This window comes from Chelonia mydas, chromosome 11 (genome assembly GCF_015237465.2).
Source record: "Chelonia mydas isolate rCheMyd1 chromosome 11, rCheMyd1.pri.v2, whole genome shotgun sequence".
NCBI lineage: Eukaryota > Metazoa > Chordata > Testudines > Cheloniidae > Chelonia > Chelonia mydas.
The window spans coordinates 61126897-61152781 of NC_051251.2; the positions used below are offsets into that span (position 1 = coordinate 61126897).

The 25885-nt window shown below is 39.7% G+C and overlaps 1 protein-coding gene and 1 long non-coding RNA gene across 5 annotated transcripts in view; one reads left to right on the forward strand and one right to left on the reverse strand.

Moving 5' to 3' along the window:
- PARD3B (par-3 family cell polarity regulator beta) overlaps window positions 1–25885 on the forward strand; it is a 616262-nt gene that overhangs the window by 377837 nt on the left and 212540 nt on the right. For all 4 annotated transcript variants that reach the window (XM_037913130.2, XM_037913131.2, XM_037913132.2 and 1 more), the window contains one exon: window positions 3019–3063. In XM_037913130.2, the coding sequence (XP_037769058.1) occupies window positions 3019–3063 (45 nt within the window). The remainder of the gene's footprint in view (window positions 1–3018; window positions 3064–25885) is intronic.
- On the reverse strand, window positions 140–25507 carry LOC122462258. Its single transcript, XR_006284712.1, has 2 exons — window positions 25374–25507; window positions 140–292 (listed from the first exon to the last, which is right to left on the reverse strand). It is a non-coding gene; the product is annotated as an uncharacterized LOC122462258 (long non-coding RNA).

Genomic DNA, 25885 nt, shown 5'->3' on the forward strand with positions numbered 1-25885 from the left:
TACTGTGTGACGTTTTCTGTATCCACTGCTGTCTTGAGATGCTCAGAACGTTTTCAAGCATTTTCCTCTTGGGCTGAAACTTTCCATGGTTAGCCTTTGTTATGATTTCAGAGGTAATTTCTTCTCTAAATGTTTCTTCAAAAATAATCCAGCCGTTATTAAGTTAGTAGTGATGTGGAGAGAGGGGTTTCCCTCCCCCAACTTTAAAAAAAAAAATCTGATGCCTTTCTGCAGAGATATTCCAACAGTGGCTGAAGCTAAGAAGTAAAACTTTCCATGTGGCTAGGCCTAGCTGAGGAAAAAAGAACACAAGTGAAAAATGAATGTTGCCATTATTGTGCAATACTCAGTGGATTAATGTTTTTTTATATTACTTAGGTGTGAGGCATTATGATGGAATACACCCCTTTATTCACACCCTGCACACTATTGTAATAATCTTTGTGCAGTCTGTGTCTTGTGAGACATCATTTGAAAAGTCATAACTTGCTGATTAGTAATATCATGGTAAAGTGCTTGTTTACAACATTATATGTAAGGTATGAACAAAAGCTGAAATTATGACTGAAGTGTGTTTCCCAGTTAAGTCTGGAGAATGTTTAAACCAGTTTCTCAAAGACAAAGGGCAAGCTGACCGTATATTTTTGTAAGATTTTTCAGTTTATAATCATTTCACTCTTCCTTTTCCCCTCCAATATTAAAATCTAATTTTTATGTGTGAAGACAGTATGTAAGGTATGCTTCAGTTATATGGGTTTGTGCCTTTTAATAATATAAACCTGTCTCCAGCAAATCCAATCATCAACAGAGTTTTAAAAAAATCTATGAATCTTGGTATCTTGTTTTTTTTTATAGTTACCATGTACTGTAATACAGCCTGCTTCAGGTAATTACCATATATTATAGCGGTTGCCATTAGTGACTGCTATAATTAAGGTTGCAAATCAGTTTCCATTATAATCCCTTGTTTTCACACAATCATAACTTGTCAAAACATTAACCTTTGGGACTGAAGTTTTCCATGCTTACTTTCAGCTTGAAGGTATATATTTTGGGGGGCAAAGTTTGAAATATCATGCAAGAAACTCATTTCCAGTCTTTTTGAGTTCTGAGGGCTGTTTAACTGGGTAATGAAATGTGTGTCTGACTCTCATCTCCTCCAGAGACCATGTGCCCTAAAAGAATGAGCATAGGCCCTGGAACCCAGACCTCTTTTTGTGTTCCATTCCCACTTCGACCTGGCCTCAACAATACTTTGCACTTATACAGAAATTTACAAAGATTACTTGGCCCTGGCTACACTACCACTTATTTCAGCAAAACTTATGTTGCTCAGTCAGGGGTGTGAAAAAACACACCCTTGAGCAACCTCAGTTACACTGACAAAAGCGCTGGTGTGTACAGCACTTTGTTGGTGGGAGAGCTTGTCCCGCTGACATGGCTAGTGCTGCTCATTGGGGTGGTTAAATTATGTCGACGGGAGAGCTCTCGCCTGTCCACATAAAGGAGTTACATCATGAGCGATCTTACAGCTGCATTGGTACAGATGTGCCGCTGTAAGCTCTGTTGTGAAAAACGACTGGGAGTATATCTACACTAGAGTCTCTCCCCATAAAGTAGTCCAAATTAAATTGTTGTTTTACTGATGAGGAATGCGGGCGGTGTGTGTTGAGAGTGTGGGGGACATAGTGGTCTAGTGACTTGATCATGGCCCTGTGCATCAGGCGACCTGGATTCTAATGCTGAATCTGACACTGACTTTCAGGTTGACTTTGGGCAAGAGACTTTACCAGTCTGTTCCTCTGTTTCCCATTTATAAAACTGGGATGATATTTACCTTCCTTTTAGATCTCCATTGAGACTTAAACGTCAAGCCAGATCTGACGGCTACCTACGATACTACAGCTTATTGTACAGCAGTTGCTATTCAGTTTAGTCATTTACCACGCAGTGGTGTCTAAGATGCTACAGTTGTTCTGCATAGAGAGAACAGGAAGTTGCTCTTGTATTACAGGTCTTACTGTGGTCTTTCCTGCAACTGTGGATAAACACTGAGTTTTTAATGGTGGTCGCAACAGGGAAGGTTGTATAATAAATACCAGTTTGTATTATATTTTGTATGACTTGACAATCTATTATGCTGTAAAGGGAGACCAGGCATAAGTCCAAAGAGGTGGCTAGGCAGGTAGAGTTAAGGATAAGCTATCAGCCTTAATGCTCATTTCTCTGCTTGATTCAAGAGCCTTAACATTACATTAGCACTTGTTCTTTTGCATAAAATTATTTTTAAGAAAAGGTGATTGGTTTTTCCACACAGGCTTCTGGGAGAATGTTTTAATTAGTTTCATGAGATATAGGATAATAAACTGAAGTATACTTACTATGCAAAATTGCAGTTTTTGTTAAGTTTAGAAATAGTTTTCCACTATTTATTCTGTATGCAGACTGACATGACTATATAGATCCATTCTTTGCAAGATGATGTAGACTGTAAAGATATGAGTTATAAACCAGTTTTTTTTTTCATAACATAAAAAAGCACAGATCCTACAAAGGGATCTGCTTCCAGGAGACCTGATGCCTGCACAGAGTCCATTGACTTCAGTGGGACTTCCTGCAGAAATGAGAATCCCCACTTGTGGATTCTTTTCCAGGATTTTGGCCTCTGACCTGAAAATGCTACAATTCCCTAAAGTCCTATGATTTTTCTGGCAAAATACGGTATTTACAAAATCAGTTGCCCTGCCCACAACTGAACTTCGAATGTAGAAATGCTATGGGCCTGATCCATGGCTCACTAAACCCCGAAGAAGTCATTCCATTGAATTCAACAGGCTTTGGATCAGGTGCTAGGTCTCTGAGGTATCCCAGGTGGATCAGAGAAAAAAAAGCCTTTATGAAAACCATTACAAACTCAAAAATTAGTATATCATGTGTGAAATTATTTCAAAGACTACTGGTTTTAAAGGAATTTCTGATCTCTGTCTCTCTCTCACTCTCTCTCTTTGTCTCCTCCAGTGGCAGATGAAAGCCAGGTTAGTTCATTGGCTGGACACAAACAAGGTAAGAACTTTCTTGCACCTTACTTCACCTGCCCTTCCCTGAAAAAACAGCCAATTTTTGAGCAACAGATAGATCTTGCTTATAGCAACTGTGGTGGCTGAAAGGTTTGCAAATTAATGCATAACTTCACTTCCACAGTGATAAATTAAGGCTTACTTATTGCTTGGCAGTATATGTAGTTGCATACATAGGCTGCGATCACTTGCAGGAAAAGTAATAACGGTTTCTTTAAAAATATATCTATTGAACACTGAGTAGAGTGTAAGTTAAAATAAGTAAAGGACAAAACCTGTAATCTTTTCACGTGCCAATGTAGGCACTTAAACAGTGTAAATTGTGAACAATATAAATGTCTCATTCTCTTTGTCCTCCTGGAAGAATTTCAGTTTTCCACTCTCACAGTCTGAAATATTGAAGATAGACAGCCCTACTGAAGCTTTGACTATTGTTTTTTCATTCCCATTTATTCATCTGCCGAAGTTGTCCTTTCAGTATGACTATACTAATGAAAGGATCCACTTTTTCTTAAACTGCTTAAGATCTATATTCGTTAGCAATGAAGGTTTATATCCAGCCGTGTTACCATAAAGTCTTGTAATGACAATTCTGTGAAACAAGTTGCAATACTGTACAAGATGCAGTTGCTTTATTACAGTAACAAGCCTTGTGGATAGGGGGGAAGCAGTAGACGTGGTATATCTTGACTTTAGTACTGTCTCGCATGACCTTCTCATAAACAAACTAGGGAAATGCAACCTAGATGGAACTATTATAAGGTGGGTGCAACACTGGTTGGAAAACCATTCCCAGAGAGTAGTTATCAGTGGTTCATAGTCAAGCTGGAAGGGCATATCAAGTGAGGCTCCGCAGGGATCAGTTCTGGGTCCAGTTCTCTTCAGTATCTTCATCAGTGATTTAGATAATGGCATAGATAGTACACTTATAAAGTTTGCGGATGATACCAAGCTGGGAGGGGTTGCAAGTGCTTTGGAGGATAGGATTAAAATTCAAAATGATCTGGACAAACTGGAGAAACAGTCTGGAAGTAAATAGATGACATTCAATAAGGACAAATGCAGTGTACTCCACTTAAGAAGGAACCGTCAGCTGCACACACAAAATGGGAAATGACTGCCTAGGAAGGAGTACTGTGGAAAGGGATCTGAGGGGTCATAGTGAATCACAAGCTAAATATGAGTCAACAGTATAACTCTGTTGCAAAAAAAAGCAAACATTCTGGGGTGTATTAACAGGAACATAGTAAGCAAGACACAAGAAGTAAATCTTCCGCTCTACTCCGTGCTGATTAGGCCTCAACTGGAGTATTGTGTCTAGTTCTGGGTGCCACATTTCAGAAAAGATGTGAACAAATTGGAGAAAGTCCAGAGAAGAACAACAACAATGAGTAAAGGCCTAGAAAACATGATCTGTGAGGAAAGATTGAAAAAATTGGGTTTGTTTAGTCTGGAGAAGAGAAGACTGAGAGGAGACATGATAACAGTTTTCAAGTACATAAAATGTCGTTACAAAGAGGAGGGAGAAAAATTGTTTTTCACCTCTGAGGATAGGACAAGAAGCAATGGGCTTAAATTGCAGCAAGGGCAGCTTAGGCTGGACATTAGGAAAAACTTCCTAACTGTCAGAGTGATTAAGTACTGGAATAAATTGCCTAGGGAGGCTGTGGAATTTCCATCATTGGGGATTTTTAAGAGCAGGTTGGACAAACACCTGTCAGGGATGGTATAGAAAGGATAATACTTAGTCCTTCCATGAGTGCAGGGGACTGCGCTAGAAGACCTCTCAAGAAATTCAGTGCTGTTCCTTATTACATGTTTTGATGCTGTATTTTTACATCAGTTTGTCAGATCTGAAACAAGTTCACCTTTTTACTTAATTTGACAAAGTTTAATTTTTCATAAGACTGTTGTTTTCCTAGTGCAAGTGTATATCTAATCATTTTTTGACCATTAGAGCAGTGGTTCTAGTAAAAAAAAAAAAAAAAAAAAATTTTTTTTAATCAGAATTTCTTCAGTGTCAATAAAATTCTTTCAACGTCTAACTCTGAGAAAAGTAGCAAATGAAAATTCAAGGCTCGGGCGGGGGGGGAATGTCTTTATGAAATGTCCATCACAGACCAGCATTTGCTCTACTTATTAGGTACAGTGGCAGTCCCTATGGAGTCATGAGCCTGGTTTGTCACTGATTGTCTCTCTCTGATCTGGCACAAGAAATGTCTGTGCCCATGTTCTGTATCTTCTCACATGGGTGGAGAGCTCCAGCTTTGCTTTCTGATAGTTGTTTTCTCTATTTAGGTCTTCTGGTTTTCTCATGAGATGCTTTTCTCTGTCTGGAACATCCACTGGTGTCCTGATTCAGTGCTCAAAGAGTTACTGTGCAGCTTTCCTTACAGCCACGTTTGTCTCCAAAAAATGGATTTAAAGGCCAGTTAATAATGAGATTTCTACATGTTTATGGTGTACCTGGCCTATACAGTCTTACATGTCTGCTGTAGCTTTGTTATTATACAGCTCTCTGATTTAGGCATTCCATACTTGAAGACCATTTCCTTAATTTAGGGTAAGCTCCCTTTAAATTCTTCCTCTGTCTTCCTCCTCTCGTCTGTGTACCTCAAATATTCTTTCTGAAACTGGAGGATCAGCTCATATGTCCTGGTCCTACAGCTGAGGGGGGGACATTTTCTTTCAGCTGCTTCTCCTTTGGGTATGAAAAAGCTTCTAAAAATGACTCATCGGATTCAAAGGTCTTTGGGTGTGAACCTTTTCTCCAGTCAGGAGAAGGTCCACAAATATTGCAACATCATTCAGTTTGCCAAGGATAAACAGAGGGTCTTCCTATCACCGAACACTGGAACAGAGCCTGTTGAGATCATCACTTGTTGGCAGTCAGTTGCTAAAAGGTGCTAATAACCTAGAATATCAGGTTCCTAAGCAGCACTTCCAGTTTTCTTTACACACCCTTCTCCAGATTCTCTATAGATGACCTAATGAAAGATGCAGCAGTCCCAAATCTTTTATAGTTTGCGGGGGCGGGGAGGGGGTGTGTTAGACATTTCGGCCAATTTTAGGGAGACAAGAGCAACTGCTATCTTTTGGATTTATCTGACCTCAACATGGAAAGCAACTCTGTCAGCAGAGGATTGAAAAGCACTTTTTCCCATGGATACCAGCGTCTAGTATTGCCTAAACCACTCTTCAAAAAACCAACCAAACAAAAAGCACCAAACTCCTCCTTTCAGATTCTTAAGCACCTTCCTGCATTGTCCCATGCAAATAATCATATTTGAAATTTGCTCAAGATCATGGAGTTATTTTCATACTGTTTCTGTTTGCCTGACACATTCTGTCACTTCAGACTATTGGGTCTTAAAGGTTGAAAGACCAGGGCTATACTTTCCTGTTTCATCTTCCATCACATACCCTTCCTAGGTTTCCCTTTTATGAGGAACTGTTAAGAAACTGTAGCCATTTCTGCTGCAGGGAGCAAACAGCCTGTTATTTTCTCATTGCGAAAAGCAGAGATTCCACCTCATCCTAGACTTCAGGAAATTAAACATATTTCTCTAGTGAATTAATTATCACATACTGACAATCAGTGCAATTATCCCTTCTCTTTTTCAGCATGACTAGTTCTATCAGATGTGTGGTTCAATAACTCTCTCGAAGGAAAAAGCCTTCTGGTATCTAGTGGATGGAAAACGCTTCCATCCTTTAGTCTTGCCCTTTGGTCTAGTTACAGTATGGATGATATTTACTCGTTACTGGGTAGAAGTGATAGCACATTTTGGTTTCCTAGGTCTACCTCCATCTAGGCAACTGGTTTCTCAGAGCTACGTCCCAAGGCAAGGCATTAGAAGCATGCGTGGCTATAGCCTCCTATTTCTATTTCCTGGTATATTTCACCCACAAAGAATAGTCTTTTTTTATTCTCTCATGAAAATATGTACTTTTAGATACATCCCTGGATTTCCCCAGGACTGAAGCATTCCTATCGGAAGATATGTCCCTGCAGGTGCCTCTATTTCACTCACATGCACCACAAACAAGAAGAGTATGACTATACATTCTGGTTATTGTGGCATTGTGCACCTTCACTGTGCGCGTTGGCCTGTCTGAGAATGAAGCTACTGCAAAACCTATCTAAGTTCTTAGAATTGCAGATGTTTTCTGCAGAAACTTCTGCTCGTTGCAGTGGAAAGAGAAGAATCCCTGAACTAGTGTGTTGACATGTCCATTTAGTTTGCCCTGGAAAGAACCTGGATCTACAAAGTGTGTGCATTGGGGTGTCCTCAAAATTCCTTCAGGAAGGCAGGAGTGTTTCCTTATCTCCACCTCCCCTTGTGCTTAACATAGTAAACTTTTTCCTTCTCTAAATCTCAGTGATAACAAAGTTGAGAGGGAGAGTGACACAAGCAGTGCCTCTTTAAAAATGTGAAAGACCCAAAAATATCCAAAAGGTCAAAATCCAGAGAATATTAGTTCAGTTTTGTATGAACTCTTCCTTAAACTTGTCTTTTTCATTTTCTTTCACTAGAAGAACAATAACAGGAGGAGGAGGAAGATATTATTTACAAGATCCTGTTGATGCAGAAAAAATACTGCCCTTCCTTGATTTTATAAAAAGACCCAAATTATGTACTGGTAGCTTACAGCTATTTGTGTTTTATTTTCCTTTTTTCCCCACTTTCTTTTTCTATTTTGATTTACTGCTTGAAATTCTTTTAATATGTATTGACTGTGTGCTGAAGTCCTTGCTGACACAGCTCTTTAAGATGATGCAGTACTGGAGAAAAGCTGATGAGTTCTTCTTTATGAGCTTTGACATATTAATTAGTAAAATGGGCTAAAAAAGCTTTCCTATTTCTGTTTTAATGTCTCATTTTCCAAAACACCCGTCTGTATAGATGTAAAACGGAAAGGCACCATAAAAGCACCAGCGAGTGAAAGGGTAAAGCTACTTGTTAGCAAGTTTATGATCTATGTTTTGCTTTCAATAGTCTAGATCAAAAGATCGGGTTGAATGGGTGGATGGGGAAGCTGCAGTGTCGTCTTCTCATAAAGGGTCTTGCTGTTCTACAAGGCAAGTGATATCTGTGACACAGTTATCATTGTGGCTGGAATTTTCAAAAGGGCCTACGGGCACCAGGCACTCAGCTACCATGGAATTTCAATGGGAGATAGATACCAAAATGCCAGCCAAAGAAAATAGTTTAAATCACTGCTGACCCACTTGACACTTGCAGTTGGAAGCCCTGCTCTAAAGAGGACCTCACCACCATGTGACTGGAGGGGGGCAGTGTATAAAGTCCTGCCATTTTCTTTTAGTTGTGGGGGCTTTCTTTCTTTCTTTCGTTCGTTCGATGATGTTGCCCAGGTGGGGGTCTCATTCTTGTTTGTGTGATTGGCTCTCTCAAGGTTTGAATCTTTGGACTGTGGGGTAATGTTGGATGACTTATTATTGTGCAGATTTTGGCAGATAATCTTGATGTTTTTTTCTTTACTCATGATGGATTTGTCTCTTTGATCCATTTTTTAAGTTCTGTTAAAGTTGGCTTCTCTAGGTATATTGGCACAAAGAAGAAGTTGTCACCTGAAAATTCACACCATCACATGCAACTGGGAAACCTGAAATAAGGGTAGCAGGGCATGAGTGAGGCCTCTCTTTCAGAAGTTTGCTTTATGGTTTTTTACCTCCCAGTCATGTAGATTGTGTCTCCCGTGGGATTAGAATCAATAGGTAGGTTGAGAAATAATCTGCTCAATCTGCAGCAAGTGAGATTTAGTTTAGATATTAGGAAAATTTTCTAACTAGAAGGATAATGAACATCTGGAGGATAGGGATAATTTCTTCTTGACAGGTATTTTGAGTCCCTTCCTCCAGAGCTCGAGCTGTGCTGGGATGAATCTTTGTGCAAGTCTCCTTTTCATAGGTATGGGGGAAGCAATCAACAAAGTCTTGTCCACTGATGTTCCATATTGACTTATCTGGTGTCTATGGGCCTTCTTTTGTTGGAGAGGAGATGACACCTCTTGTGGTAAACTAGTATTTCACACTTGGTAATGCTTCTCTCCTGACTGTGAGGGTTTACAGTAGTAGAGAACACTTTTATAGTCACGAAGCACACACTTAAATATTACCCTATAGCATGGCATACAGACATTATAAGTGAGATTAATGCATAAAATCTGAACACTCAACACATGTTTATAAATCTAATACCTGTGTTAACAATGCGAACACACAGGTGAGCCGGACTGGTTTCCGGTTCTATGCATTTGTCAGTGTTCAGTGAGGCCTACGGGCCTTGGCATGAGCTGGGACTTGTTCTGCCTGCCTCATAGTATAACTACACTGATACTACACACAAAAAAAAATCACACCCCTAACCCACATAGTTACACTAGTACACTGTATGTACACCAAGGCCTAAGGGACAGGAACAGAGCAATACTGAACTCCTGAACTGTAAGAATCTTTATGGTATCTTAATACAGGCTAATGTTACATTTCATCAGAGATTGGAGGCTCGAGCGGCCTCTAACTTTCATTAGGTCTTAAGAAAGAATATGGATGAGATGATCCTTTACTTGCCCTAGTACTACAGGTACTGACTATCAAGTCTGAAACTTTTGTTATAGAAAAAACATGTCTTCCTACTCAAATTTTACTGATGCAATAAGCTGTTAATGAGTAAGCAGATTGTATATTGTTTGGACGGTGTTTAGCTCTGTTAGAGACCAGGAAAGTGTATAGAAGGATGCTAGGAAACAAAAAGACTAAACTTATCAAGTTCTAATGTTTCCTGATTTAGCAAGGGAAACTCAGACTGGGTATTCCAGATGTTGATTGTTATAATGCTATACAAAAATTGGGACTGATACATCAATATTTCCCCCCTACTAAACTGTGTATTCTTACATGCTGACTTAAATTTTTCACTGACTCAAGAGGTGACAGGCTAGACACTTACTAGTTCTTGTGCCTCAAATTGTTAGACAAGAACTTTGAGTTAACAATATCTGCTGTATCATTTAATTTGAGTAAATAGCAACTTCTTCTTTAGAATCTTTTCTGAATGCATGGCTGGCAGTCTTCACTGATGAGCCTCACTGCCAGAGACTGGACTCAGGCTACTAGGAGATCCATTGACCTGCCCTGTTCACAGCACTCCTGGGTTGCTTGGCGGGGTGATCTTCCACCATGGAAGAGAACAGGCAGTCACTTCAATCCTTAGAAGGACATTTTTTTTTAACCTAAAAACACCTTCCCACCTCTAGCTTTTCTTGTCAAGAGTGCAAAGTTGTTTCTTGCCAGATGGTAATCAGTTTAGCCCCTTTTACGTTTTGGCATTTAGATGGAGAGAGAACTCTTGGTGAAATGTTTGCCCATTGAGGTCAGTAGCACAACAGGCCAGTATTTCACCCTCTGTAAGCAACCTTCCCAGAGGAAGGGAAAGGGGGTGACAAAATGATGGACAAGCCTCAGCAAGAAAAATATGTTTCCTCATTTTTTGGTTTGCTAGAGCAAGGTGCCTGAAAAGATTTTATGTGTCAAGAGTCCCACTAACAGTGCTCTTCTCCTGCCCCTATGAATCAACTGGTATAGGGAGCATTGCAGGACAATAAGGATAGTCCAGCCTCAGCAGAATAAACCCTGATCTTGGGCTGTGTTTGAACTGTGCTCAGCATAACTAGAGAATGGAGACAAAGGGAGCTTTACAACACCTTTATTTACCTTTCTTCCTTCTACAGATTAGTCTCTGATGTAGATTGGAGAAGCTTCAGGTCTGCTCCAATTTATATAAATCTGCAAAGGGGTTGTTCTGGCATCCAGGGATTACTGGGGCAATGTCCCCTTTCTCCAGATACATCCCTCTTCTGGGCGCTTGTAAGAGGTGTTTTAGCCACTAGAGCAGTATTACACTACTCAGGGAATCCTCCACCAGTCAGTTAATCCAACTTTATAGCTTCCATGTGTTCCTGGAGCAGAAAGAGCAGCTGAAGACCTTACTGTCTCCTGCCCCATGCTTCCTCTTCCTGTTTGGCCCCCTCTATTCCTGTGTTTTTCTTTATTTAAACCCCTTCTGCTCACCTGGTGTCTCTTGTTCTACTCCTGGTAAGTTTCCATTGCTCCTATTTTCCCTGTTCGAGGAATCAGCTAAAGTGGTTTTCTAAGGAGGCAGCTCACCCACTTTTCCAGATGTTTGCATTTTCTGTTGTATCTGTCTGATGTGCACTTTCTACAGGGCTTGTCAGCGATGGTGGATCCACGCATGTATAGGCACTGATAATACAGCAGTGTTTCAAAATACAACTTCACAATATCAATCACAATTCATAAGTTGTACAGACATAGCCCCGGTTCATCACAGCGTTTTTCTTTTATCTTCCCATTACATAAACTTTGCTAACCATATTTTATGTTGCTGGAATTTCTTCCTGTTGCTAGGCATTACTAGATGTTGTTCTGTATGTAATTCAGTGAAGCCAATCCAACTGGGGAGTGGCAAAATACCACAGGAGCATTAAAACAGAAAAATGTTTTATTAGTGTAACATTCAATAAAACCATTCAGATTTTTAAGAGCTGTAATTAATATTTCTGTTTCGCATATGATCTGTTAGTGTTTAAAATGAACACCCCCCTCTTTTGAGACTGAATGTGTTGGCTGTCAGATTACAGTAGACGAAAAGGAGGCACACACATAGAGGTCTCAATCTGTTGCAGGCTGAAATACTCATCCTGGGAATGGTGCAATGTCAGTATGAGTGATTGTAGGGTGCTCACTGCTTGCATGTTCCCGCTGAAAATCACAGCCCTTTTTCTTATTGCCTACCTGCACTTGTTCCTAGCCTGCCACATTTCATGTCCCCACTGCAGAGTTCTGCTTTGAGTCCGAGCTTTCTGCTGCAGGTGCTCGTCTATCATGTTCAGGCTTGAGGGCAGGACAACTCTTAAACACTGTCTCTCTGATTCTCCCTTATTTGTCTTGCACCTTGTTGTTGCAATTTATACTTGTGCCGTGTGGATGCAAAATGCTGCCATTCTGATTTGGTAGCATTTATACCCACTTTGCACTGACATATATGAGAACCGAGTCTGACCTGCCTGCCACCCAGTCTGCTGGCAATGTGAAGAGGTCAGAGATTTCTCAGAGAGAGCTGTTCATCAAAACTGTCATGGGGATGTAATATTCCACCTACCTCTGCAAAGTGAAAGGGACAGGGAACTTTCTGATCTGCCTTCAAAGCTTCCTGAATGCTGTGAAGACTGTGGGGAGGTCTGCACTACTATGCCACCCATACACACCTCACTAGAGCCTACTGGTTGATTGGGGGAGAGGAGAGAGAGAACACCTCAATTTTGGGATCTTCCTTCTCCATGAATATCTCCAGGCCCACCACTTGCTGCTACCCCTAGCTTTATCAAGCTGCTGCTTGATTCTTGTCAGTTTCACCTCTGCCCTAGAGGTTCTGAGTAGCAACCATTATGACTAGAAACAATTATTTTTAAATTAAACTTTTAACTTCTGCAGAAATTAATACTTTATGGCCCCTATAGCCTGCCAGAGACAGTGTCCCACATGCTGTGAATTAGGTTTTGGGCACACTCAAGGCTCAGTTTGTTGAATATAAGTCATAAACTGATATGTTTTCATGTGCATAGTATGTGCAACTAAGGCATTGGTTGGAACTACATGAAATGAAAATAAATATAGATTAGATTGCTGACATTGCATGCACAGTTACAGGAATACACGCATACACACACACAACCAAATTCTAAAATGATTTACGCCTGGTGCAATCACACTAGAAAGGGGATATAATGGGATCTAAGTCAGCATAGAATACATAAGTACTTAATACAGCTCTTTATGATGCTCCAAACCATTCAATCTCTACTCCTAGCAGCAATGCTGTGAGTGAATGTGTGAAATTTACTCCATATACTTTCTGAAAATATATGATGTGAATATGACATAACTGACATATACTTTATGCAAGATGGCTCATGTGAGATATCATTGGAAAGGTTACGATTTAATGAATGTGATTATCCAATTTGTATGCCTGTATCATTTCTGTATCTGAAGTTAGGAATATTAATTATATATCTGTATTTCAAATGTGTTACTTTGGGTGTCACCCGCAACCAGCCCTTCAGGTACAACAATGGAAAAGCCAGACAGGGCTAATGGGCCATTGGCAGAGACAATGGACTGTGAAAGGGTTTAGTCTTCCTGTGAACACTGGAGACAGCTTACGAGCAATGGCTGCCACAGCCATGCAAAGACATGATACACCTGGTACTGGATACCCTTTATCCTCTTTCGGAATGCCAGTAATGTTCCAGGAGAAGACAAAGAGTTCCCGCCTCACACAAGAGCTATATAAGGCAGGGGAGTGACATCATCATGGTTCTCCTCTGCCTCCCCATCCAAAGAGACACTGAAAAACACCTGGAAGCAAAAAACTGAACTGAGGGGAGAAGGGTTGAGCCCAATCTGGGAGGGCGTCTAGCTTGTGAGTAATAACACCTGAGGTCTCAAGAGGGAGACCAGTGCAGCTAACTGCCTTTCAAGACTTTCTGTAATCTGCTTGCAACAATATCTAGGGTGACAAATACTATTTGTAACCAATTTCTTTAGTGAAACTAGCTTAGTTTCCATGTTTGGTTTCATTTGCTTAGTAATATGCTTTGTTCTGTTTGCTACCCCTTCACGTTGAGGGAGGAGGCAGATTTCATAATATATCTGTGGGTCTGCACTCCAAGGAAGGTGGACACCTGTGTGCTGGGGCAAGTCCCTTAAGCTGAGCCTTCCCAGAACTGATCTCAGTGTCTATTTTGTTCTGCAGTTGGGTGTGGCCCTGCCTGTGTGTGTGTTGGAAGAGGCTTAATAGCCTAGCTCAGCAAGACAGGTAAAAAGGTTGCCCAAACTGGCACAACAGGCAGGCTCAATGGTATCTCAGCACATCGGGTGGCATCCTAAGGGGGGCAACCTGTCACAATAAGATTAAAAAATAGTACCTAGAGTTTTTCTGAATGAGCAGTGATGGTAAAATCTTAAATATAACTGAGTCTGCATTAGCTGTAGCCAGAAGAAAAGGCCTGATATTTAGAAGTATTGAGGTCTTCCAGCTCCCATTCACTTCTGTTGGAACTGTGGATGCTCGGGACCCTTTAAAGTTAAGCGTCACCTTGGGAGCAGTCAATAAGGCGAATTTAACATTTAGAATCTTGGGGATTTTGACGTTATGTTAATCTCTAAATCAAGGATCGCTTAACTGCTCGTTGCATCGTTTCATCTGAGCAAAATGCTCCAAGGACCTGTATTTGGCTGATAAAACTTCAGTTTCTACATGGAAATCCTCTGATCTAAAGAAAACTGATCTAAAGAAAACTGTTGAATCCTACAACTGGGTCAGGCAGTTTCCATGCATTTATAGGGCCTTCTAAGCAAGGGACTCTTCAAGAAGTGATGTTGATCAGATGAGGTGACTGATTACAGCAGGCAGACGGAGTCCATTGCGGAAAGCACAGGGAGTGGCTTGAGAGCCTGTGCCAGCCATTAGTGAGAAGAAACTGTTCACGTGATTCTAAAAACCATTGGGCTATATATTTACAAATGTACAAATTCAGATCTTACTGATGTACCCTCATCACCAGTCTTTCTGATCTGCCTCCCACTGCTACGTTTAGTCCCCCAGCTAGTGTGTGTACATTTCTCAAGCCCTGTTCATGACAACGGTCTGCAGATGTTGGGAAAACTCTTGAGTGTATTAGGGACTGAAAAGCATTGGCATTTACTATCGTTCTTTTAGTTGTTCATTGTGACTGAAGAAACCTGCAGCCGCTGTTGAGTGCCTCATTTCTTAATCCTTTCCCTCCAGGAGTTAGGTTTTTATGGGCATAACCGCCAGTGCTGGCAATGGGCATACTGAAATCACTGGCGCCAAGGAGTTAATGAATTTGGAAAACTTCCCAGATGATACATCTGCCCCTCTAATTTACAGTTCAGCGGATGAGGCAGTGAAGGAGGATTAGTGCACAACTGTATACCCCCTTTTTCTAACTATGCAACAAACTTGGGGGGAAGCAAGAATGGGTTATTGGTGACTCGCTGGAAAATACAAAATGAAATAACTCATAGATTTACCTGTTTTTTTCTGCTCTAACTCCATTGCTTACCGTATGCATCTTGCTCTACTTTCTGGGGTTTGGGTCTGTGGAGGAGGAGGGATCTATAATCCCCAGCAGAGTTGAGAATGTTTTATTATTATTATTTAAATCCTCTCATCTTTCTTTGCTAAGATGGAGGTTTTTAAGGGTAGCAGCGGGTAATTGATATTCCAACTCCAGCTCATTTCTCAAACGTTGTCTTATGTAGTATTTACTTTTCATAACATTTTAAATAAGGTTTTATTGTAAGAAATAGGTTGCCAGTACTATTAATATGTGTCTTTGCATAGTAAAAACTGTACACAGTAATATTATGCAGGGGAAAAAAACTTTGAAGAAAGAATTGTGTAGTTGCTCATGGAACAGCATCAATCATTTTTAGCAGTTCTTGCAATAATAATAATACCTAGCACTTTTCATACAAATGGCTTCCAAAAGGTTACTAAAATACTTTTTACTGTCTATAGACAGCATGCAAAGGACAGTCAGTCTTAATTGTATTCCTGTTTCTGCTTTGCATTTGTTTGATCTTTACCGTTAATTATGAAGGGTGGCACTGACTGGATTAAGCAGTAATCCCTTAAATTTAGTTATCACCAGCAGTTCAGTTGTTAGTTAACCAGAAGAATTGAAGATGAAGCCAATGGCAGTTACTGCAGTTAACAATCAATTCTGGTTTCACTATAATAGTGAACAGTCTGTGTGTGCATGCAATATGCTGTTAAGGAGAAAGCCAGTTGTAGGTTGTTTTGATGATATCTGATTCCGTTAGAGACCAAGAAATAGGCTAGAAACAAATTAGAAAACACCAGCCAGGGAAGGTGAAATCACACTCTGAAGGCACAGCTCCAATTCTCTTTTCAGGGTTTTTCATTATTAACAAAAGGTTCAAAACAAACCCATGCATCCCAAAGCAGCCTCACAGCCCTGCAGGGTCTTACCTTTGCTCACATCTACAGGGCTTCCCAGCCCTTCCCAATAGCCAGTGCCTGTTCCCTGCAAGTATCTCCTTTTTATGCCCTTTGCCTTACAGATGTGGAATCAACCTCTCTAGTCTTTCCCTGACCTGGATATCCCCCTACCTGCTCTTATGTCTCAGAGCAGGAACCTTACTAAGCGCAAGCAAGTGACCTACAATGGCAACGCTCAGTTTTAAAGGGCTATAAAAGGTGTATTAGGATGTAACAGGCCCAGTGCCCTGTTACAATGAGTCTGTGTGCATATGTCTGTATGTATACAGATAAAAACATCATACGGTAATGCATGCATAATTGTAAAATAGATCATTGGAGCCAGATTCTTTGGTTGGGCCTAAAGGATAAGGGGTGAAAAGGCAGCTTTAAGCCACCTTTGCTTTGAATTTAGCCACTCTGTAGCCATTCTAGTACTAGTCCACTCCCTGATGCTACTTCAATGCAGCTCCGGTATAGGCTGCCCACAGCCCCAAGGGGCCATCAGCTAGGCCCAGGGATTATTGACTATGGTCTGATGCTTGCAGAGAATTCTCATTGACACTGTTAATACTGTATTGACTTCCTGTGCATGATCTCATGCGTTCTCGTTCGTACTAAAGGCATAAAGTGTGTTACTTTAAGTTTGAAAACTCAACAGAGAATATGAGGGAGATATATTGTGTTCATTTTTGAAGGGCTCATTAGGATCAAAGCACCTTGAGAGGAGAAGTTATTACAGAGACATAGAACCTAATCCTGCAAAGTACTGAATTTCCTCATCACCCACTGACTTCATGGGGGTTGAGGTTGCTCAGTGTCTTGTAGGCACAAGGCCAAAATTGTGATGCCACAATGAAGGTTTTCTTCATGAGGGCCAGTTCCTTCATTTCAGCCAGGCTACACTCTTATAGCAACCCTTTAGGGGCCATTACACGAGTGAGGATTGCAAAAGGAAATCCCCAGGTAACCTGCTAGGGCAGTTTTCCTGCTCCTTTGCACTGTGGGAGTAGTGCATAGGGCCAGAAAAGGAACTGAACATCTAGCATGGATTTGTTTCGGATTTTGATGTAATTACAGTATTTGTAATTATATGTGATTATATGCTAGATATCAAGCAACAAATATCAAAAGAAGATAAAAAAGATTTGGAAAAGGTGGCACGTTTGGCACTGACAAAAAACATGAATCTTTAATACCGTCATCATGTCTGTCCTCCTTTCTGGAGCAGAGTCAAGGAAACCTACACAAGAAATTGATAAGATCAATTCATTCCAAAATAAATGCCTGCAGATCTTCTGAGTCCATTGGAAAGAGTTTCTTGCAACTTCAGAAATTCTAAGTAAAGCAAACCAATCTAAAGTGTCAAATAGGGATAAGAATACAATGATGGACATGTTTAGGACATACTTTAAGGAGCCACCAACACAAGTTCTACGGCAAGTATATAGACCCCACCTGGAAAGAGAAAAAGAGGATGTCCTAGAGATGCAATGTACAGAACAATAGAGAAAGAATCCATCAATGTGATCATGAAATGGTAGAGCTCATGATTCTAAGGAATGGTAGGAGGGCGAACAGCACAATAAAGACAATGGATTTTAAGAAGGCAGACTTCAGCAAACTCAGGGAGTTGGTAGGTAAAATCCCATGGGAAGCAAGTCTAAGTGGAAAAATAATTGAAGACAGTTGGCAGGTTTTTCAGAGAGACATTATTAAGGGCAGAAGAGCAAACTATGCCACTGCGTAGGAAGGATAGGCAGTATGGCCAGAGACCACCCTGGCTTAACCAGGAGATCTTCAGTGACCTAAAACTCAAAAAAAAAAAAAAAAAAAAAAAGTCCTACAAAAAATGGAAACTCGGTCAAATTACAAAGGATGAATATAAACAAATAACACAAATATGTCAGGACAAAATTAAAAAAGCCAAGGCACAAAATGAGATCAGGGACATAAAAGGAAACAAGAAAACATTCTACAAATACATTAGAAGCAAGAGGAAGACTAAGGACAGAGAAGGCCCGTTACTCAATGGTGGGGGGGAGACAATAACAGAAAACGTGAAAATGGCAGAGGTGCTTAATGACTTCTTTGTTTCGGTTTTCAACAAGAAGGTTGGTGGCGATTGGACCTCTAACATAGTGAATGCCAGTGAGAATGAGGTAGGATCAGAGCCTAAAATAGGGAAAGAACAAATCAAAAATTACTTAGACAAGTTAGATGTCTTCACCAGGGCCTGATTAAATGCATCCTAGAATACTCAAGGAGCTGACTGAGGAGATATCTGATCCATTAGCAATTATCTTTGAAAAGTCCTGAAAGATGGGAGACATTCCAGAAGACTGGAAAAGGACAAATATAGTGCCCATCTATAAAAAGGAAAATAAGGACATGCCAGGGAATTACAGACCAGTCAGCTTAACTTCTGTACCCAGAAAGATAATGGAGCAAATAATTAAGCAATCAATTTGCAAACACCTAGAAGATAATAAGGTGATAAATAACAATCAGCATGGATTTGTCAAGAACAAATCATGTCAAACCAACCTGACAACTTCCTTTGACAGGCTAACAAGCCTTATACATGGGGGGAAGTGGTAGATGTGGTATATCTTGACTTTAGTAAGACTTCAGATACTGTCTCACATAATCTTCTCATAAACAGACTAGGGAAGTACAGCCTAGATGGAGCTACTAATAAGGTGGGTGCATAACTGGTTGGAAAATCGTTTGCAGAGAGCAGTTGTCAGTGGTTCGAAGTCATGCTGGAAGAGCATAACAAGTGGGGTCCCGCAGGGATCTGTTCTGCGTCCGGTTCTGTTCAATATCTTCATCAATGATTTAGATAATGACAGAGAGAGTACATTTATAAAGTTTGCAGACGATACCAAGCTGGGAGGGGTTGCAAATGCTTTGGAGGATAGGATTAAAATTCAAAATGATCTGGATAAACTGGAGAAACGGTCTGACGTAAATAGGATGAAATTCAATACAGACAAATGCAGTGTACTCCACTTAAGAAGGAACCGTCAGCTGCACACACAAAATGGGAAATGACTGCCTAGGAAGGAGTACTGCGGAAAGGGATCTGGGGGTCATCATGCATCACAAGCTAAATATGAGTCAACAGTGTAACCCTGTTGCAAAAAAAGCAAAAATCCATTGTGGGATGTATTAGCAGGAGTATTGTAAGCAAGACGCAAGAAGTAATTCTTCCGCTCTACTCCGAGCTGATTAGGACTCAACTGGAGTATTGTGTCCAGTTCTGGGAACCACATTTCAGGAAAGATGTGGACAAATTGGAGAAAGTCCAGAGAAAAGCAACAAAAATTATTAAAGGTATAGAAAATATGACCTATGAGGGAAGAATGAAAAAATTTGGTTTGTTTAGTCTGGAGGAGAGATGACTGAGAGGGTACATGATGCCAGTTTTCAGGTACATAAAAGGTTGTTACAAGGAGGAGGGAGAAAAATTGTTGTTCTTCACCTCTGAGGATAGGACAAGAAGCAATTAACTTAAATTACAACAAGGACAGTTTAGGCTGGACATTAGGAAAAACTTCCTAACTGTCAGAGTGATTAAGTACTGGAATAAATTGCCTAAGGAGGCTGTGGAATTTCCATCATTGGCGATTTTTAAGAGCAGGTTGGACAAACACCTGTCAGGGATGGTCTAGATAATACTTAGTCCTGCCTTGAGTGCAGGGGACTGGACTAGGTGACCTCTCGAGGTCCCTTCCAGTTTGTGATTCTATGATTCTAATGTGACACTCAGAAGCCTGAACAGACATGACTGAAATAAATGGTGGAAACTGGTGGATGCTGAATATATGGTGCAGGAGGATAAAGAAAAAAATTAATATTTGTTGCCTGTGTGCAGTTGGCATGATTCCTATGTTCACAAAAGGCTTATTTTTTAGTTTTATATAAAAGAGAAATTAAGTAAAATATGGCTATTCAGATGCCTCTATTTTCATTGCTTTATTATCTGTTCAAATGTTTAAATTCTGAAAACAGAATAGCAAAATTGTTTGACTGAAGCCCTCTGGAACTGATACGTTATTTTAAAACAAAACACTTCCTATTTGTTGTACAAATACAGAAAATAGTAAAAAATTACATGTAGAGCTAAGTGTTTTCATTTATTATATAAAATAACTTGCTGCTTATTTTTGAAACCTACAACACAATAAAAATAAATGCAAATAGTAGTCAAAATATCATCTTAATCCTTCAAATTATATTAAATATTGACTACACCAATAATAGATCACGCATAAGGCTATTTATTAGAGTATTTCTTGTCTTTCTGTCTACCCTTGAGACAATAAAGACAAACAACTAAATTTATTAAATACTAGTTAATCACTGTTCTCAAACCTATCATAACTAAAAAAAAGTATTAGTACAGGGTGTCTAATATACATATTAGTGTATTCTTTTTAACTACTCATTAAAATTTCATGAGCCCTTTTAGCAAATGAGTGAGAAAATACAAATAAATTATACATTTTATTTTTTATATGGTAGATATTGTATTATAAGGTTGGTAAACAAATTAGAATGTAGAAAGATCCTAGTGCAGTCTATAAACAATATCTAGTTTAAAAAAATATTCCCTGCTACTGAAATGAACGGTAGCTAACAATGAGGGTAAATGCATCAGCTTTCGAACAGTGTAGAGCAACAGAAGATAATTATAGAGTACCTCTTGCCATTGAAATAAATTTGTGAGATCATTACAAAATCAAGGGCCATGGTTTTCAGACGTGACTAGTGATTTTTGATGTACAACTTGACACATTAAAGTGCATGTTTTTGAAAGGGCAGTTTCACAGTTAACTGCACCTCTGCTCTCTCTGTGGTCTCCTCAAGGGTTCTCCTTTAGGTCTCAGACCTCCAGCTGTCACCTCTCTGTGATTGGGACCCATGTTCCTCTCCCTTCAGACCGGGGATTTAGGTTTGCAGTCTCCCTGCAATTCACTGTGACTATCCCAGCAGGTCTGACCTTAGTCCAGTACCTGTGGTTCTGCTTTTTCTCAGGTATGATGACAGGGTTACCAGTGACTCTCTCACAAAGGGCCATACATTGATTTTAGGATAAAAATGCTATGAAGAAACAACAGTCTACATGCATGCTAAGCTTACCTAAGCAACCCATCTTCCACATGGAGACCCTAGTAGGTTTCCCATCCTTCAAACAATTCCAGCTGGGTTTACTTTTCTTGGTTACAATCTCATGTCAGTTTCTCCAACCAAGGTTGGAGAAATTTTGACAGAACCATATTCCATTGTTATATGTGGTTCCATTGAAATTGGGTTGATTTTCACAGAATTTTGTTTTGGAAGAAACAAGTTCTGCCAGTGTCGAAGAATCCTGTTATGACATTTTTGGAATAAAACATTTTGATTTTTATTTTGAAATGACTTTTTTTTTTTTTAGAATTTGTTAAAATTTTAATGTGTAATGTAATACAAAATAGTCAAAATCTAAATGAAACTTATTGATCAACCCGAACAAAACAATATGGGGATTTTCAGTCAGAGTATTTTTCAGTTTTATTGCAGTTCAGAATGAAGCAATTTCAAAATTTCACGTCCTCTGTGAAACAGAACTTCCATCCTCTTCACACATCTATTGAGCACTCTGAAAATCCTGTCCATTTAAGGGGTTTAAAGTTGGGCACCCAACAAATTAAAGCACCCAAAATCATGAGCCACTTTTAAAAAATCCTGACCAGGGCATTTATCTACTGAAGAAGTTAAACACACCAGAGGAAAATACTGCTTTGTTTTATGCCTCTATTTTTCCAAAGGCACCTGTGGAATGGAGGAAATTTAGATAGGCGCAGTGCATTTACCCACACATTTAAGAGCTCAGTGCCCAAACAAAATAATAAAAGAACTCTTAAGTGACTCCTATTCTTCAGAGTCATGAAACAACTTTCCTAGTAGCATGTATGCAGACTCCCAAAAGATTAATACCTTCTTCTGACTGGAATTTCAAGATAAAGCCAGATTCTGACATCCTTTCACACATTTAGTATCTTATTTTCACTAGGGGAATAAGGAACTCCTAGTATCTAACATCAGTGGTAAAATTGCCAGATATGTAGAAGCAGGATTTCCCTTTACACTTACAATATACAGAGTGACTCCACTTACACTCTAATTTACATAAGTAGGAAAGAAACTCCCATTTTGTGGGTTTTTTAGAAAATGGAAACCATGAGTGGATTCTTGAGTAAATAGAATCAGTAAACACTGAAATTAAGAACATTACTAGAATCACTAATGTTGAGCTGTGCTTTAACAATTTTGAATGTGTGTCCCAAGTGTGTGTTCTCTTTGATAGGGAATTATTTTTAATTTCAAATAGAATTTCTCAGTGTCTTTATATAAATGAATAGCCTGAACTTTTCAAGATAACCAGTTTAATTTCTAAACCAGAATAAGAAAATCTAGTGATTGAAATGCAGCAGTCATACATTATATAGCAACATCAATGTTGGTTATTAATCAAACTAGCTGTTTTCGATTAAACTGCCGAAATACTATCCTTCCAATTTCTTCAGTGCGCTCCACTGAATTTGAACATCATTCAAACCTACTACAGCAGGCAAGAATGCTGACATTGAAGAGTTATATAGTTAACTATACGAATGTATTAATGCTGTGCCAAAATGTGAGCTACTGATGACTAGGCTGTCAGTGCTAAAGTAGATTACAGGCTTTTGATTAGAATGTACAGTATTAGGAAATTTACCCATTTTTGTAAAAGTGGAAGGGCAGAGCTATTAACACTGACTCAGAATAATTGATTCTCCAAAATTATATTAAATATATAAAACTCCAAAACAGTTTACATACCAACAGCAGAAAATTCTGTGCTTGACTTCAGGAGCCAAGCTGATTGTATTATTTTTCAGAAGAGATGAACCACTTGTGAAGTTGACACTGACTCAATTACAGGCTGACACTCACAACATTCATCTGAAATACTATACTTAACAACAATTCAGGTTCAATCTCAACATAAATCTGAGAGAATTAATTTTACATCAAAATAGTTGCTTATTTTCACCTTAAAGTGGAAAATATCTGAGTGGGCTGGAGAGAGAGAGACACAGGGGCATGTAGAGGTGACGTGCTCATAAAGAGGAGGAAGGTACTGTATACTACACTTTTGCAGCTCATACAATGCTGAACAATCATCTGCAAGGAAAGTATAACCCTGCAAAGACAAGGAGTCTATAGCCTAGCCATTCAAAAGGAATACTGTGCATTGAAATTAGCCAGGGCTGCAAAAGGGCAATGAAACACTCTAGGCTGTAAATGCTTTGGGGAAGTACCGTCTTTTTTGTTCTGTGTTTTCACAGCACCTAGCCCAAGGTGTTACTGCAATACAAATCATAATAATATAATCGAATGAAAAGTGTGAAGGGATGTTAGAAACAGCAGCCCCCTTTGTTGGTTGATTTTAGTCAGAAATTTCACAGAAGACGTTAAAGCAAGAAACTATTCCACCAAGCCAAGAAGCAAGAAAATCATAATAGAAGGCAACGAGATTGAGAAAAAATTAATGAATAATTGGTTATTTTTACGAATATCCTTGATTGCTGGTTTTCCCCCTTGTTGAGAAATCAGTCTGCTCTATAGAATCTCTCGCACTGGGAAATTGTGTTATTCACTGAAATTTCTATTTCAAGCGGGAATTATCCAGGCAATACTGGATTTACTGTGCCAGCACTTCTAGGGGAAAATATCAGGCCCTACAATTGGAGCAAAAATATTCAGTGTTACTACTGAGTGGAATGTCCACTGTTCCATCATATTTGGGTTGCATCTCCCTCCTTTGGAGATGCAGGAAACTAGAGCTCTCAAAGTGAGTGAATTAAGGGTTCCCTACAACCAACTTCCAGTCAAAAGTCTTTGTCTCTGCGAAGCTGCAGCCAGCTGTAGTGGCTCCAATTCACTCATCTTACCAACCTGCAGGAAGACCTCAGTGACTGACTTTCTGCTGCTTTATTGTCTGAACTATTGCTTCATATTTTTTCTTTTTTCACTTGCTCTCCCCTACAGCATAGACTTTGGGGAACTCGGGCAGCCAGCATGTTAAAGACGGTAGATTTCCAAGAGACTTTCTGTTTTTCCCAGCGTGGGGAGTACATCCAGACATAGTTCCAACTGTCTCCACTTGCTCACAGGCACCTGAGGCTGACCTGGAATTCCTCAATTTGAAGAAAGTGAGTCTAGGAGTGGCCTGGTGCTTCCCTGTCAAGGTCCATGTGCATAAAGACTTCAGCTCTACCCTGATCTATAACTACATTAAATAAGCCTAGAGAGCTAATGGGATGGTAGCTTTGAAGGGGCTTAGAGCTTACTCGACCAAATCCTTTGGGACTTATTGGACAGAGAAGTCCTGTTCATCATTCGAAGAAATCTGTGAACCTGGTCCGTCTTACACACATTCATATACAATTATATACTGGATCTCCAAACTTCAGCCAATGCATCATTTGGCTTCTTTATGCTTTGGTATCTCTGTAATCTTCTTGTGCCAGTATTTTTAACTTGCCTCAGTTTTGTTTCACATCCCATTTGTGATGGATCAATGGGCATGTAACTTGGAAGAGAGACTACTTTTGTCTTGCCTGTTAAGTTCTTTTATTTTAGAGAGACATGCCCTGCCTCTTATCCCGTGTCCACCATGCATTCACACATGCTTTCTTGACGGGGATATGATTCCGCGTGCTATAGTACAGTTGTTCTATTATTGGCGTCACACAAAATTAATCTTTATGTTCCAAATATTTGAGTTTAGCTTCCTGGTCTGAGGTAAACTCCTTAATATGCATACATATCAGTTGTGAGTTACCGGAATACTTGTTGAAACGGATCTTTAATGGCCCACAGTGGGGCAGATTGTTACCGGTGCCATTGAAACTTTGGATTCAATTTGCTCAGTGCACAGCAATTTATTTGAGAGAGAATCACACAAGCAGTAAAAGGTTATATAAGACGTCTCCCTAATAAGCTTCAATTCCCCAAGCATAAACCCTCAGTAACTATGTTGGCCTTACACAGTATCCTGATTGGCAAACAAAGCAGGTATTGCTACCAGTCCTAGATGAAGACTTCTTTTTCTCTCTTCTCTTACCCTCTCAAGTACTTGGTCTGTCAAATGTCCCCCGAAGCAGGGTCTTGGTTATCCTGAGGCTCTCTGTCTTACAGCATCACAGACCTCTTCAGATGTTAATTGGGGAACTACTAACTAACTTACTCTGCTTAGCATTTATACCTCTTGTTCTCAAAGGAGTCACATGTCCCAGAAATGTGCCCTGTGGGCATTTCATTACTGGTTTTTCTAATTAATATTTTAAAGGAGACTGCAAAACAGAGACCAAAGATCAGTTGACGTTTACCCTCTCATCAATCATTCACTTGAGCTCCTCATGCAGTGTCACCAAAAGGGGTTATTTTGACCTGGGTCAACCTGTACCAAGCCCACTGATCATGTGTTTTTGTGTTTTCTTTTCTTTGTGAGCTGGTCAAAGTCTCATGTTGAAACATGCACAGATAGAGCCTCAATTAACCATTAAGTGCAATTCAGCACTCTCAGTAAATTTCCACACCACCTGTCCGATGCTAAGAGAATCCTTCTCCCATAAT